General features: G+C 42.5%; 2 protein-coding genes across 54 annotated transcripts in view; one reads left to right on the top strand and one right to left on the bottom strand.

Annotated features, from left to right (window-relative positions):
- The window catches only part of rab3gap1 (RAB3 GTPase activating protein subunit 1), a 64663-nt gene extending 62445 nt beyond the window's left edge, over positions 1–2218 (bottom strand). For 2 of the 7 annotated variants that reach the window (XR_015498965.1, XR_015498964.1), the window contains exons 1-3: positions 2130–2218; positions 1928–1983; positions 384–459 (exon numbers count right to left, since the gene is read on the bottom strand). Coding sequence is in view for 3 of the 7 variants with exons in the window: in NM_001077788.2 (NP_001071256.2) it covers positions 384–459; positions 1928–1983; positions 2130–2147 (150 nt within the window). In the remaining 4 variants the exon portion in view is untranslated. 7 annotated transcript variants of the gene reach the window in all.
- Positions 2219–4093: 1875 nt separating this feature from the next.
- The window catches only part of nek5 (NIMA related kinase 5), a 14177-nt gene continuing 2425 nt past the window's right edge, over positions 4094–15845 (top strand). For 3 of the 47 annotated variants that reach the window (XR_015499938.1, XR_015499937.1, XR_015499939.1), the window contains exons 1-15: positions 4094–4351; positions 5987–6083; positions 6181–6278; positions 6789–6872; positions 7230–7300; positions 8339–8425; positions 8500–8554; positions 8733–8933; positions 9592–9667; positions 9836–9939; positions 14352–14515; positions 14658–14801; positions 15115–15210; positions 15595–15675; positions 15826–15845. The exon at positions 15826–15845 is cut by the window's right edge and continues 49 nt beyond it. Coding sequence is in view for 22 of the 47 variants with exons in the window: in XM_087268489.1 (XP_087124615.1) it covers positions 4229–4351; positions 5987–6083; positions 6181–6278; positions 6789–6872; positions 7230–7300; positions 8339–8425; positions 8500–8554; positions 8733–8933; positions 9592–9667; positions 9836–9939; positions 14352–14515; positions 14658–14736; positions 15115–15210; positions 15595–15675; positions 15826–15845 (1436 nt within the window). In the remaining 25 variants the exon portion in view is untranslated. Of the gene's footprint in view, positions 4352–5986; positions 6084–6180; positions 6279–6788; positions 6873–7229; positions 7301–8338; positions 8426–8499; positions 8555–8732; positions 8934–9591; positions 9668–9835; positions 9940–14351; positions 14547–14657; positions 14802–15114; positions 15211–15594; positions 15676–15825 lie in introns of all 47 variants that reach the window. The other 44 variants (XR_015499949.1, XR_015499947.1, XR_015499951.1 and 41 more) reach the window with 26 other exon arrangements.

Raw genomic sequence — 15845 nt, 5'->3', positions numbered from 1 at the left:
TTGATAAAGAAGCAGCAGGTCCAGGAACTGTCCTGAACACACGTCTGCACTGAGCCCCTCTCTCAGAGGATCCTCAGTCTATAGGAGGGCTCACCAATCTCGCTCCGGGAGGGCCGGTGTCGCTGCAGGGTTTAGCTCCAACTTGCCTCAACACACCTGCCTGGGTGTTTCAAGTTTACCTAGTAAGAGCTTGATTAGCCTGTTCAGGTGTGTTTGATTAGGGTTGGAGCTAAAATCTGCAGGACACCGGACCTCCAGGAACAAGTTTGGTCTATAGTGATCGCTGTTTGGCTCATGTACTAGAAGGCAGGGCTTCCTCTACACGAGCGAGACGTCTTGTGTGTTCTACAGTGTTTGGTGTTAATGTGATCATGGGTAATGACCTTCTCCAGCGGTTTACCAACACGACTGCCAATCAGCTTCCAATCATTGAGCACCTCCTCCACTCTGGAGATGAATCTATGGAGAGGAAAAATATAATTATTATTGATCTATACAGATGGACGAGGACGAAAAACAGAACAAAGAAGCAATGCACAGATTTTTAGGTGTATAAATCATACTATATTATACTATATTATATTACATCACATTATATCATACTATATTATATTATATTAAATAATATTTCAAATTATATTATACTTTATTATATTATAGATGAACCAACATCACACAAAAAACATCAGTTTCAGCATCAGGAACACTGTAATGTATTAACACAATAAAAGCTTGCTGTTATTATATGATATTATATTATATTATATTATATTATATTATATTATATTATATTATATTATAATCAATATCAAACAAAAAACTATCTGGAACACATTGTAATTTTAATATAACACTTTAATAACAAAAAAGCTTGTTGAATTACAGAAATAAAGAACAAATAAGCAATCTGCAGATTATTATTGGTCTATTATATTATATTATATTATATTACATTATATTATATGTGAACCAATATCACAGAGTATAAGACAATAAAGCACACACACACACAGGTCAAACATGTCATGCACATCACACAAAACCCACATTGAACACAACACAAGTCGATAAGCTCTCACATCACACACAGCTCACACAAAACACAATAATAACACACACAATAATAACACAATAAAAGTGTGTTGAAACATTTAATCAGTGAAAAGACAGAATATGCTTAATTTACAGCATATTTGTAAACTAAATCGACAAATTGCCCCTTTAAATCCCAACAGGTATAACCAGCAACAGTCAAGACTGCAGGATCATCTGCTGTCAGGGCTCTGACGTCAATAAATGTGACTATAATGGAGGTGAATGGGGCACAAACAGCAGTTGGATCCCCTAAGAGGAGTGAATCTGAACACACAACGATTAAGAGATGGAGATGCGAGTTCATATGTTGATAATAACACTGATGTGTGCTGGGAAATCATACAGCTGTGCTAAAGGTGGCTTTATATTCACACATTTGGGACTTTCTCTTTAATAATATAATTTCAGAATAGCGTTTTAGCAAACTGTAAATAGCGAAATCATACTAGCAGCTGATGACTATCAACTAGTGCTAATATTGTTTTGAAGTCATTCTTACATGCGAGCTCAGACCGAATATTCAAAGTGCCACGGTAAACAATATAGGGAGCGTGTCAGAAGCTGTCACTGAACCAAAGTGCGACAATAAACCAACTTTACCTCAATAATGATTAAGATGTGCTAACATCAGCTTCTGCTTCATGGAGGGAGACTGCAAACATGCAGCCATAACACACACACTGACTCACAAGAGTGTGTTTATCTATGTGTGTGTGTGCGTGTTTCTATTTAAGTGTTCATACGTGTGTGTGTTCATATTTTATGTGTTTATGTGTGTGTTTATATTTGATGAGTAGTGTGTGTGTGTGTGTGTGTGTGTGTGTGTTCGTACCTCTCCCACTCGGACGCGGTGGTGAAATCCGTGATCTCAAACACTTCAGACTCGGGCTGAAAGAGAAAACAGCGACAGGTGACAGTCAGGGCAGAGAATACAGCAGATGTGTGGCATAATGATAGCACATCTAAAGAACACACAATTACGACACCATATGAAGAAACTGATGATGAAGATGCGCATTTACACAGAAACTCACATCACTGTCGGCCGCCATCTTGGCTCTCTGTTTATTCCTGTCCTGGTGCATTGTGGGAAACGACGTCCCGCAGCTCTGACACGTCAGCCAGTGTGTTAGTTCAACTTTTTTAATTTAAATAAACAATTCTGCTTGAAATAGTATTTAAATACACTGAAATAAAAGTTTCATAGAACAAAAGGAACTGTAAACAAATATTTTCAGAGGCTAATTTGATTCGTTTTGGTTAAGTTACTACCTTCAGTGGTTTGAGGATGCTGTGAAACTCAGTAGGCGGAGCTAGTGTTTCTTCCCGATAAACTTCTGGTGAACGGTTAATGTGACTTTATTTCCTTTTTATTTGGCTCCTTTTACAGTATCGATGGTGTAATGTAATTAAAATATAATCAGTTAAATAGACTTTGGCATTCATTTAGTTGCTAAAGCGTTAAACGAGACTCGAGAATCAGCCAGTGCAGGAGCTCCATTAAATATACTGGGGTCAAATAAATGCTCATATTATAAAGACATGGCGGGGAAAATGTCATTTAATGCAGTGCTTCTTGTACAATCTGAGACCCACTTTATATCAGATATCACTGATCGCTGATTTTTTAAAGAAAACAGACCTTAAACGAGCTGATTTTGCAATGCCATACAGTTCACCTGAAGCGCCTGGGTCCTTCCGCATACTTCTGCATATACCCTGTTCCTAGAGGGCCGTAGCTCTGCACAGTTTAGTTCCGACCCTGCTCCAACACATTTAAGCTGCAGTCACACTGGGCTTTTCCCCCATAGACTTCCATTCATATGCACGCAAATGCGTCAGACCGGAAACGCAAGCTTGTGCGTCACGCTTTGCAGTTTACCGCGTTGCAAAGTTCAAGCTTGGTAAACTCTGACCTGCGTCACTTGACTGTGAGACCAACCGAGGATTAAAACATGACCTCTCTGGACAGAAATTTAAAACATGGAGCAATCGCTCGCTTATTTAATGTCTTATCATCTTGTTTAATCCTGCCCCTTTTCACAGCGCCGTACAACAGAATTTCTCAAGCTCAAACTCTGGTGTGACCGCAGCTTCACCTGCAGGTTTTAAACAAGCCTGAAGGACTCAATGAGTTTGATGAGGTGCGTTTAATTAGAGTTGAAGCTAAACTGTGCAGAGCTGCGGCCCTCCAGGAACTGAGCAGAGTTAAATACGTTTTTGTTGCATAATTATCCATTATGAACCAGTTTCAGTCATAGTTTTTAGCATTTTAATATATTTTAAAGTATTACAATAAAGGTAGTTTGGTGTCACATTCAGAATAATTCTGATTATTATTTACAAATGTTCATTATAAAAACATGTATAAAACATGCATCATTATTAAACATTTTTCTTTCAAATGTATAACATAAATATAATTTCACAAATCATCTAAATCAATACCTCTTCACTTATTTCACATCATTTTAACATATTTTACATTTGCATAAAGATTTAAAACTTTCATTTGAACAAAATAAACTTCATTTTTAATGACTAACTAAATGTAAATATTATGAAGTCCAAAAACATCACTTTAAATAAAAAAAACTTTAAATAAGTGACGTTTTACCTCATGACTGCATTTTCCTGCGCTCCTGCTCATTTTAAAGTTTTTTTTATTCACTAAAAATATTGAACATTTTGCATATTTAACATTATTTTTTTTAAATCTATTGGACAAAAATATTACACATAACCTAATTTACAAGATTGAAACTTCAAATGGTGTTATTTACAGGTTTGAGTCCGCTCGCAATAAAAAGAATAATCAATAAATCAGTTTTTGATGGGAGAAATCAGTGTCTCGAACCAGAGACCTTCGTGCTGTGATGCGCCCTATACGCCTAATTACTGTATATTAAATGTAATGGATGATTCCTCCGGTCACAGAAGCTTGAACAGGCGTTCTCCATTTCTAAAGTTTCTCCTGCCAGAGCGACGCTGTTGACGCGTTGCCATGGTGATGCCAGGCTTATGTTCGCGCGCACTAAAACCGTCGCGCTCCCACGGGAGATCTTCTTCTTCATCATCATCATCATCATCATAAATATTAGTATTAATATCGTCATATCATATCCTCATATTGATGATGGAGCGGTATGAGGTGATCCGGCAGATCGGTCAGGGCGCCTTCGGAAAGGCGCTGCTGGTCAAACGGAGACGCGGGGACGAGCAGCTCTACGTCATCAAGGAGATCAGCCTCACACAGGTGCAGTTTCACACACAAAACACAATAATCAGTCAACATTCCGACGGATTAAGGAGAAAGAGGAGTCGAAGTCACTATCAGCTGTTAAATGGACTTCCAAACACAAGAATAATAGCGATAATAACGTTCATAGCGGCTGCTCAGCTGACTAAATGTTCCGGCAATGTTGCGGAAACGTTTCTATTTAGTTATGCCGATGTTTTTGTACAAAATCTGCAGAATTATAGTATAGTAACTAAATAGAAGAGTATAGTAACTAAAAGCACAACACATTAAATAAAAATAGCAATAACTTTCTATATTTTATTTAAGGTTTCAATGCAAATTCAACTAGGTCAAGTTTGGTGAACAAAGCAAGTCTATGTAACACAGGATATCTGCTAAAAACAGAAAATATTACTTTACAAACTGCATTGTACATAAACCATATCATTTCATTGAAAATAATTTGCACATTACTGAATAATATTACTGAAATTAAAATAAAAACTGCACAAATACAAGGAATATATAATATATAGTAACATTATATAACAGTGTTGAGGAAAGCTGCTTCTGAAAGTAATGCATTACAATATTGATTTACTCTCATAAACAGTTAGTTGTGTTACATTCTATCATAAATAATGTATTCTGCTACTTTTGCCTTACTTTTCCGGCCTGCCTGAGGCTTGATCTGTTTTCTTTTTCTTCTTCTTTAATAGAGGAGCTGTGCAATGACCAACACACTGTATAACCTTCATTTACCTATAAAAGACAAACACATCAGTATAAAATGATGTAGGATAAAGACAGTTTAAAGCAGTGTGCTTGCTGCTCAGTAAAGAAATGGTGCATTGATACTATAATCCCCTTTTGAGTTGAAGCCATCCTGCTTTCTGTCTGTTCCTACATTCTCTCATCCAGCACCAGATCCAGCGCTCATTTCTACTCAGCTGTTTAGCTTTTAAAGCGAATTAATTAAACAAAAAAGTAACTCAAATATTATTATTTCATTTTTTAAAGTAATGCATTACTTTACTCATTACTTAGAAAAGTAAAATTAATATTATGTAACTCTAACTTGGGTATATAGTATAAATACACACTCACCGGCCACTTTATTAGGTACACCTTACTAGTACTGAGCCGGCCCACTTTCACCTGCAGAACTGCCTTAATCCTTCATGTCAGAGATTCAGCAAGCTGCTGGAAATATTCCTCAGAGATTTTGCTCCATATTGTCATGATAGCATCACACAGTTGCTGCAGATTTGTCGGCTGCACATCCATGATGCCAATCTCCCGTTCCACCACATCCCAAAGCTGCTCTATTGGATTGAGCTCTGGTGACTGTGGAGGCCATTTGAGTACAGTGAACTCATCGTCATGTTCAAGACACCAGTCTGAGATGATTGAGCTTTATGACATGCTGCGTTATCCTGCTGGAAGTAGTAAAGTGTCCGGTTAGTGTATAATAACAGTAAAGCATCTACAATAACAGCATGTTCAGTATGACGATATTGTGTTGTTGAATATCAACAAGTAAAACTGACTCATCATTTAAGAAAACCTTCACAGGACATTCCCTGTTAGCAGGTATAATTTATATATTACCACCAGAACATGCATCCTAATTTAGTTTAATTCCTACAGTTGTCCGCTCGGGATAAGGAGGCGTCCCGAAAAGAAGTGACTCTTCTGTCCAAAATGAAGCATCCGAACATCGTGGCGTTTCATGAATCATTTTACGGTCAGTGTCCACATTGTATGCTCTCACTCTATTTCTCTGGTCCGCGGGTATGAGTGTGTTTACAATGGGTTTATGAATGTTGTGTGTTCTGATCCAGACAGGAACCGCCTCTACATCCTGATGGAGTACTGTGACTCTGGAGATCTGATGAACAGAATCAAGATGCAGAGAGGAAAGCCGTTCAGTGAGGCGCAGGTCCTTACAGTGTTATTACTTAAACATTACAGGGGCAGTGGGGCAGCACGGTGGCTCAGAGGTTAGCACTGTGGCCTCACAGAAAGAAGGTCTCTGGTTTGAGTCTCGGCTGGGTCAGTTGGTGTTTCTGTGTGGAGTTTGCATGTTCTCCCCGTGTTGGTGTGGGTTTCCTCCGGGTGCTCCGGTTTCCCCCACAGTCCAAACACATGCACTATAGGGGAACTGGGTAGGCTAAAATTGTCCATAGTGTATGTGTGTGAATGAGAGTGTATGGGTGTTTCCCAGTGATGGGTTGCTGCTGGAAGGGCATCCCCTGTGTAAAACATATGCTGGAATATTTGGCGGTTCATTCCGCTGTGGAGACCCCTGATGAATAAAGGGACTAAGCTGAAAAGAAAATGAAGGAATGTTATTATTGAACATTAAAGATAATTGTGTGTAAAATGTGTGTGTGTGTGTGTGTGTGTGTGTGTGTGTGTGTGTGTGTGTGTGTGTGTGTGTGTGTTTTAGATTGTGGACTGGTTTGTTCAGATGTGTCTGGGACTGAAGCACATTCACGACAGGAAGATCCTGCACAGAGACATTAAAGCTCAGGTGTGTATGAAAGCTCAGGTGTGTATGAAAGCTCAGGTGTGTATGAAGCTCAGGTGTGTATGAAAGCTCAGGTGTGTATTAAAGCTCAGGTGTGTATGAAGCTCAGGTGTGTATGAAAGCTCAGGTGTGTATTAAAGCTCAGGTGTGTATGAAGCTCAGGTGTGTATTAAAGCTCAGGTGCGTATGAAGCTTAGGTGTGTATTAAAGCTCAGGTGTGTATGAAAGCTCAGGTTTGTATGAAAGCTCAGGTGTGTATGAAAGCTCAGGTGTGTTAGTTATTAAAGCTGGTCCTCCATCCGCTCACACTGAACACAGAGTGCAGGATCTCTCTAACTCTGTCCATCATTATCTGTGCAGAACGTCTTCCTGACCCGAGGAGGACTCAAGGTCAAACTGGGAGACTTCGGCATTGCCAGAATGCTGAACAGGTAAGTGGGTGTGTGTTTGTGAGAGTGTGTGTGTGTCTTTGTATGTGTGTTTGCTGGTTTTGGTGGACAGAATGTGTATAATGTCAGGGGCAGGACGCTAGTATGAAAACATTAGGGTGGATTATGAGGACATGCCTTGTGTCCTTGTAAATCAAAACGATTAAAATCATACCTAACGGGTGTTCTCCACTTCAGTGCTGTCCACAGCTGTGCTGTGAGGGTGAGAACGGTATAACAGATGTCGGAGCCAGCTCCATGTGGGCTGTACAAACCTGGAGTGTTTATTTCTTTATGTCTCGTTCATGATACAGAGTCCAGTATTGTGCTGGATCAACGTCTACACCTACCCCAACCCTAAACCCTTCAATAAAGTCTGCTCCACCTACACCACCAAACCCAACCTACTTGCGGTGTAATCCCTCCCACTTGGTGGTCTCCGGGCTGCAGAGATACCTACTTGGTGAGGGTTGAGTCAGGGGAGGTCATAAGGGTTCTGTATTGTATAAATACATTATAGAACTACAGAGAGGCGACACGGTGGCGCAGTGGGTAGTGATGTGGCCTCACAACAAGAAGGTCTCTGGTTTGAGTCTCGGCTGGGTCAGTTGGTGTTTCTGTGACAGGGGAACTGATCAACTACACTGGCCGCAGTGTATGAGTGTGTGTGTGAATGAGTGTGTATGGACGTTTCCCAGGGATGGGTTGCAGCTGGAAAGGCATCCGCTGTGTAAAACATGTGCTGGAATAGTTGGCGATTCATTCCACTGTGGTGACGCCTGATGACTAAAGGGACTAAGCCGAAAATGAATGAATGAATGACCAACAGAGAGTCCTCATAAACCATCAATACCAGTATGTGTGTGTGTGTGTTTAAGAGAGAGAGTGTTTGTGTGTTTGTGATAGTGTGTATACCTTGTTTTCCTTATAATGTGGGGACCAGAAATGTCCCCACAAGTATAGCAAGGGCAGTAAATGTTGAGCTTGTGTGTGTGTGTGTGTGTGTGTGTGTGTGCATCTCCTCCATGTTTGTTCTGTCAGCACGATGGAGCTGGTGAAGACGTGTGTCGGGACGCCGTATTACCTGTCGCCAGAGATCTGCGAGAACAAGCCTTACAACAACAAAACGTACGTAAACTAGAGTGTGTGTGTGTGTGTGTGTGTGTGTTGGTGGCAGTGAGTGATCTCTGATTCTCCTGCAGGGATATCTGGTCTCTCGGTTGTGTCCTGTATGAGCTCTGCACTCTCAGACATCCAGTGAGTTCATCTGCACACCCGTGTGTGTGTGTGTGTGTTTGAGTGTGTGAGAGTCTAAATCATCAGTGTGTGTGTGTGTGTGTGTGTGTGTGTTTGAGTGTGTGAGAGTCTAAATCATCAGTGCTCAGTGTGTGTGTGTGTGTGTGTGTGTGTGTGTGTCTGTGTGTGTGTGTGTGAGTTCGAGGGCAGTAGCCTGAAGCAGCTGGTGTTGTGTATCTGCGGCGGGCGCTTCAGGCCGGTGTCGGAGCGCTACAGCTCTGAGCTGCGGCTGATGCTGAACCTGCTGTTCAAGATCCGCCCGCGAGACCGACCGTCTGCTAACACACTGCTCAAACATCCACTGCTGCACACACACATCAGCAGACACCTGGACACACAGGTAATGCACTAACACACACACACACACACATCACTGCTGTAAATGATCACTTGTTCTTGATCAAAGGGCTAAAGCAGATCCAGCAGGGTGTTCTCTGAGTAAAGGCTGACGGGTTCATCAGCAGCAGATGTGAAGCGCAGCACTGCTGTAGGAGACTGAAGAGTTTATTCTGAGAGAACAACCATCCTCTATATACCGTATCCTGATTATTACACATATACTGGCCACAACACAGACTGTTTGGCGCCATCTTGTGATTAAAATATAATAATATGTAGGTTAGAGTAGCTGCATTACTTTTGCTTGCATACCTTTTATTAAAAAGTTGGGAATCTATTACAGCGCAGGTCAATGTTTTGTCTTATACTGTAGTTGTGTGGCCAGTAGCTGTTCAATAATCAGGATAATGTACATCCAGCCGGTTATCACAGAATAAACTCTTCAGTCTTACACAACAGCACTGATAAACCTGTTGTCCTTTATTCTGTTATAATCACCGGCTGGATGTACATTATCCATTACTCTGTATATAGATATATATATATAAAATGTGTATATGCTCCAAAACAGGGTCATAAATGGCAGGATGTGCCTACAGATTGAAATGAGCTCATAGCACAATATGAATAATGACATGAGGATGTGTTTTCATGTCCAGCTGTTGGAGGAAGAGTTCAGTCACACAGTTCTACACAGACAAACACCAGCGGCACACAAAGCCTCCAAAAGCACAGGTGTGTGTGTGTGTGTGTGTGTGTGTGTGTGTGTGTGTGTGTGTGTGTGTGTGTGTGTGTGTGTGTGTGTGAGAGAGGAATTAAGCATACAGTAAATAAAGTATAATCTGTGACCTGGTTGATCTGTACCTCTGTGGTGGTTAATCTACTGAAGGTGTTCTCCTGCAGATCAGGTATGCAGAGATCCAGTGCGCTGTAAACCTGCTGTAAAGCCTGCTGTCATCAGACCTGTGCAGAGAGCCAATCAGAGACGGCCGACAGCGAAACACCAGGTGAGATGAAGATGAGCTGCAGACAAGATACACACACTATGAGACTCACTCCTGGACTGCGCTAACATTTTAAGAATATTACTTTCCCTTAACTGGAATGATATAAAACGAATCTATAACAGAGCTGACGGTAACAGAGCTGACGGTAACAGACTTGACGATAACAGAGCTGACGGTAACGGAGTTGACGGTAACAGAGTTGACAGTAACAGAGTTGACGGTAACAGAGTTGACGGTAACAGAGTTGACGATAACAGAGCTGACGGTAACGGAGTTGACGGTAACAGAGTTGACAGTAACAGAGTTGACGGTAACAGAGTTGACGGTAACAGAGTTGACGGTAACAGAGTTGACGGTAACAGAGTTGATGGTAACAGAGTTGACGGTAACAGAGTTGATGGTAACAGAGCTGACTGTAACAGAGTTGACGGTAACAGAGTTGACGGTAACAGAGTTGATGGTAACAGAGCTGACGGTAACAGAGTTGACGGTAACAGAGTTGACGGTAACAGAGTTGATGGTAACAGAGCTGACGGTAACAGAGTTGACGGTAACAGAGTTGACGGTAACAGAGTTGATGGTAACAGAGCTGACTGTAACAGAGTTGACGGTAACAGAGTTGACGGTAACAGAGTTGATGGTAACAGAGCTGACGGTAACAGAGTTGACGGTAACGGAGTTGACGGTAACAGAGTTGATGGTAACAGAGTTGACGGTAACGGAGTTGACGGTAACAGAGTTGATGGTAACAGAGTTGACGGTAACAGAGTTGACGGTAACAGAGTTGACGGTAACAGAGTTGATGGTAACAGAGTTGACGGTAACGGAGTTGACGGTAACAGAGTTGATGGTAACAGAGTTGACGGTAACAGAGTTGACGGTAACAGAGTTGATGGTAACAGAGTTGACGGTAACAGAGTTGACGGTAACAGAGTTGACGGTAACAGAGTTGATGGTAACAGAGCTGACGGTAACAGAGTTGACGGTAACGGAGTTGACGGTAACAGAGTTGATGGTAACAGAGTTGACGGTAACGGAGTTGACGGTAACAGAGTTGATGGTAACAGAGTTGACGGTAACAGAGTTGACGGTAACAGAGTTGACGGTAACAGAGTTGACGGTAACAGAGTTGACGGTAACAGAGTTGATGGTAACAGAGTTGACGGTAACGGAGTTGACGGTAACAGAGTTGATGGTAACAGAGTTGACGGTAACAGAGTTGACGGTAACAGAGTTGATGGTAACAGAGTTGACGGTAACAGAGTTGATGGTAACAGAGTTGACGGTAACAGAGTTGATGGTAACAGAGTTGACGGTAACAGAGTTGATGGTAACAGAGTTGATGGTAACAGAGCTGACTGTAACAGAGTTGACGGTAACAGAGTTGACGGTAACAGAGTTGATGGTAACAGAGCTGACGGTAACAGAGTTGACGGTAACGGAGTTGACGGTAACAGAGTTGATGGTAACAGAGTTGACGGTAACGGAGTTGACGGTAACAGAGTTGATGGTAACAGAGTTGACGGTAACAGAGTTGACGGTAACAGAGTTGACGGTAACAGAGTTGACGGTAACAGAGTTGATGGTAACAGAGTTGACGGTAACAGAGTTGACGGTAACAGAGTTGATGGTAACAGAGTTGACGGTAACGGAGTTGACGGTAACAGAGTTGATGGTAACAGAGTTGATGGTAACAGAGTTGACGGTAACGGAGTTGACGGTAACAGAGTTGATGGTAACAGAGTTGACAGCACGGAGTTGATGGTAACAGAGCTGACGGTAACAGAGTTGATGGTAACAGAGTTGACGGTAACAGAGTTGATGGTAACAGAGTTGACGGTAACAGAGTTGATGGTAACAGAGTTGACGGTAACAGAGTTGATGGTAACAGAGTTGATGGTAACAGAGTTGACGGTAACAGAGTTGATGGTAACAGAGTTGACGGTAACGGAGTTGACGGTAACAGAGTTGATGGTAACAGAGTTGACGGTAACAGAGTTGATGGTAACAGAGTTGACGGTAACAGAGTTGATGGTAACAGAGTTGACGGTAACGGAGTTGACGGTAACAGAGTTGATGGTAACAGAGTTGACGGTAACAGAGTTGATGGTAACAGAGTTGACGGTAACAGAGTTGATGGTAACAGAGTTGATGGTAACAGAGTTGATGGTAACAGAGTTGATGGTAACAGAGTTGACGGTAACAGAGTTGATGGTAACAGAGTTGATGGTAACAGAGTTGACGGTAACAGAGTTGATGGTAACAGAGTTGACGGTAACAGAGTTGACGGTAACGGAGTTGACGGTAACAGAGTTGATGGTAACAGAGTTGATGGTAACAGAGTTGATGGTAACAGAGTTGACGGTAACAGAGTTGATGGTAACGGAGTTGATGGTAACAGAGTTGACGGTAACGGAGTTGACGGTAACAGAGTTGATGGTAACAGAGTTGACGGTAACAGAGTTGATGGTAACGGAGTTGATGGTAACAGAGTTGACGGTAACGGAGTTGATGGTAACAGAGTTGATGGTAACAGAGTTGATGGTAACAGAGTTGATGGTAACAGAGTTGACGGTAACAGAGTTGATGGTAACAGAGTTGACGGTAACAGAGTTGACAGCACGGAGTTGATGGTAACAGAGTTGACAGCACGGAGTTGATGGTAACAGAGTTGACGGTAACAGAGTTGATGGTAACAGAGTTGACGGTAACAGAGTTGATGGTAACAGAGTTGACGGTAACAGAGTTGATGGTAACAGAGTTGACGGTAACAGAGTTGATGGTAACAGAGTTGATGGTAACAGAGTTGACGGTAACAGAGTTGATGGTAACAGAGTTGACGGTAACAGAGTTGATGGTAACAGAGTTGATGGTAACAGAGTTGACGGTAACAGAGTTGATGGTAACAGAGTTGATGGTAACAGAGTTGACGGTAACAGAGTTGATGGTAACAGAGTTGACGGTAACAGAGTTGACGGTAACGGAGTTGATGGTAACAGAGTTGATGGTAACAGAGTTGATGGTAACAGAGTTGATGGTAACAGAGTTGACGGTAACAGAGTTGATGGTAACAGAGTTGATGGTAACAGAGTTGACGGTAACGGAGTTGACGGTAACAGAGTTGATGGTAACAGAGTTGACGGTAACAGAGTTGATGGTAACAGAGTTGATGGTAACAGAGTTGACGGTAACGGAGTTGACGGTAACAGAGTTGATGGTAACAGAGTTGATGGTAACAGAGTTGATGGTAACAGAGTTGACGGTAACAGAGTTGATGGTAACAGAGTTGATGGTAACAGAGTTGACGGTAACGGAGTTGACGGTAACAGAGTTGATGGTAACAGAGTTGACAGCACGGAGTTGATGGTAACAGAGCTGACGGTAACAGAGTTGATGGTAACAGAGTTGATGGTAACAGAGTTGACGGTAACAGAGTTGATGGTAACAGAGTTGACGGTAACGGAGTTGACAGTAACAGAGTTGACGGTAACAGAGTTGACGGTAACAGAGTTGATGGTAACAGAGCTGACTGTAACAGAGTTGACAGCACGGAGTTGATGGTAACAGAGCTGACGGGAGGGGAGTTGACGATAACAGAGTCAGCAATAACAGAGTCAATGGTAACAGAGTTGACGGTAGTGGAGTTGACAGTAACAGAGTTGACGAAAACAGAGTCAGCAATAACAGTCAATGGTAATAGAGTCGACGGTAACAGAAGCTGCATCCCAAATGGCACACTATACACTATGCACTCATGCACTATGTACTTATGCACTTACACACTCAACAGGATAGTATATGTATGTAGTGTTGTCCCAAATGGCACACTAATGTTTTTTTTTACTAAACGGAAATTCAAACCGTTTCCTTGATGCCAAATCATTGAAGTAAACGGCCGAATTATCAAATAATACCTATCGTGAGTATAACCGCATTCACCATCGGGAGGCGCTATAATCACTCTCGTAAAAGAAATTTGCTTTCACCATCCAAATTAAATAAAGTTATCCAGCATGTGTGTCCGATAGCTCCGCCCCTTCCGCTACGTAAGCAAACCTGCGGTCGTTGAGTGCGTGAAGTGTCCATCATTACACACTTCATTTTAGCGGTTGAATGAGTGCATCATCCGGGTAATTAAAGTGCACTTATTATTTTAAGAGTTTTCAGTGTGAACGCACTACTTACATTATTTATACTACAAAATGGCGTAGAATAGTGCATAAGTATGCGATTTGGGACGCAGCTAGAGTTTACGAAAACAGGGTTGACAGTAACGGAGTTGATGATAACGGAGTCAGCAATAACAGAGTCGACGGTTATAGATTTGACAGTAACGGAGTTGACAGTAGTTGTGTGTGTGTGTGTGTGTGTGTGTGTGCGTGGGTGTGGGTGTGTTTATGTGTGTGTGTTAGCAGGTGAAGGCTCAGAGTCCTGCCGTGTTCAGAGCTGGTGTTGAGCACAGATGGAGGAGTCCAGCGGAGCCACAGAGAGACCCAGATCAGGATCAACATCAGCATCAGGATGAGCATCAGGATCAGGATCAGGATAGACCCGCAGCTCTAGAACCCTTCAGACTGTGAGATCATAAACCACTGATAGAGTTTCCTGTGAGAGTTGTGTTCAGGGACACTGTTGGGGGGACAGAGTACAGTATAAAGCAATGGAAATCTATGAAGTGACCCCACAATTCACAAAAACAAATGTGTGTGTGTGTTCAGTGTGGCGGCGGCGAGGGACGAGTATCTGCAGAGGAGACGGGAAGCACATCAGTATAAGCTCAGAGCTCAGAAACAGCTGGTGAGACTCACTCATATATGCATCCTTCTGTGTCTAGAGACTGTGGACAATAGAGCTGCACCCAGGTCAGTCTGAGGTGGGGCTGCAGTGCCTGCTGTGGCTCAACAGTCCAGTACAGGAGCAGCATTTGCTCCATGTGAAGCCTGTGGCTGCTTCTGTAGGCCCCGAGTCTGCTCTCTGCCTTCTATTTAGTCTCTTTTCTTCCTGTTGGTGCTCTCTTCTGGCGTATGCTGCTGTATTTACTGATTATTCTGCTGTATTTACTGATTATTCTGCTGTATTTACTGATTATTCTGCTGTATTTACTGATTATTCTGCTGTATTTACTGATTATTCTGCTGTATTTACTTATTATTCTGCTGTATACGCTGTGCTCAGGGTCTCAGGCCGTCCACAGCAGATGCTGAAGGGTGTCAGCAGGTCAACAGCCCAGAGCATCAAGGGAAAAGAGCGTCTCAGAGAAAGCAGCAGGAGGTCAGTGACAGCACACTCATGCCTGTGTGTGTGTGTGTGTGTGTGTGTGTGTGTGTGTGTGTGTGTGTGTGTGTGTGTGTGTGTGTGTGTGTGTGTGTTGTTCTGGTATTTACAACATAATGAGGACCAAATGACCAAGAGCAGTACATGTTGGGCTTGAGTGTTGATCTGTGTGGTCTCCATGAGGAGCAGGGCTGATAGATCAGGCAGAATGGAGGACTGTGCAGAGTGTTTACTGAGAGGGATGAGTTTAGGGGGAGAGGAGAGAATACACAGTCTGTACACTACAAACCTCACCACAGCTGTGTGTGTGTGTGTGTGTGTGTGTGTGTGTGTGTGTGTGTGTGTGTGTGTGTGTGTGTGTGTGTGTGTGTGTGTGTGTAGGAGTACCTGCAGCAGCTCCAGCTCATCAGACAGCAGTATCATCGGGATGTCAGACAGATGAGGATGAGGCCAGATGTTGAGGTATGTGCAGTCGCTCCGGAGATGAAGATGATGGAGAGGGAGGTAATGGAGATGATGATGGTGGTGCTGGTGAAGATGATGATGATGGAAATGATGATGATGAAGATAACGGTGATGATGATGAAGATGAAGATGTGGTGTTGATTTCAGGAGACCCCTGCAGCGGCAGG

Source organism: Danio rerio, chromosome 9 (genome assembly GCF_052040795.2).
Source record: "Danio rerio strain M-AB ecotype USA chromosome 9, GRCz13ab, whole genome shotgun sequence".
NCBI lineage: Eukaryota > Metazoa > Chordata > Actinopteri > Cypriniformes > Danionidae > Danio > Danio rerio.
The sequence above is the reverse complement of the archived record's forward strand: the minus strand, read 5'-3'. Positions and strand labels throughout refer to the sequence as shown.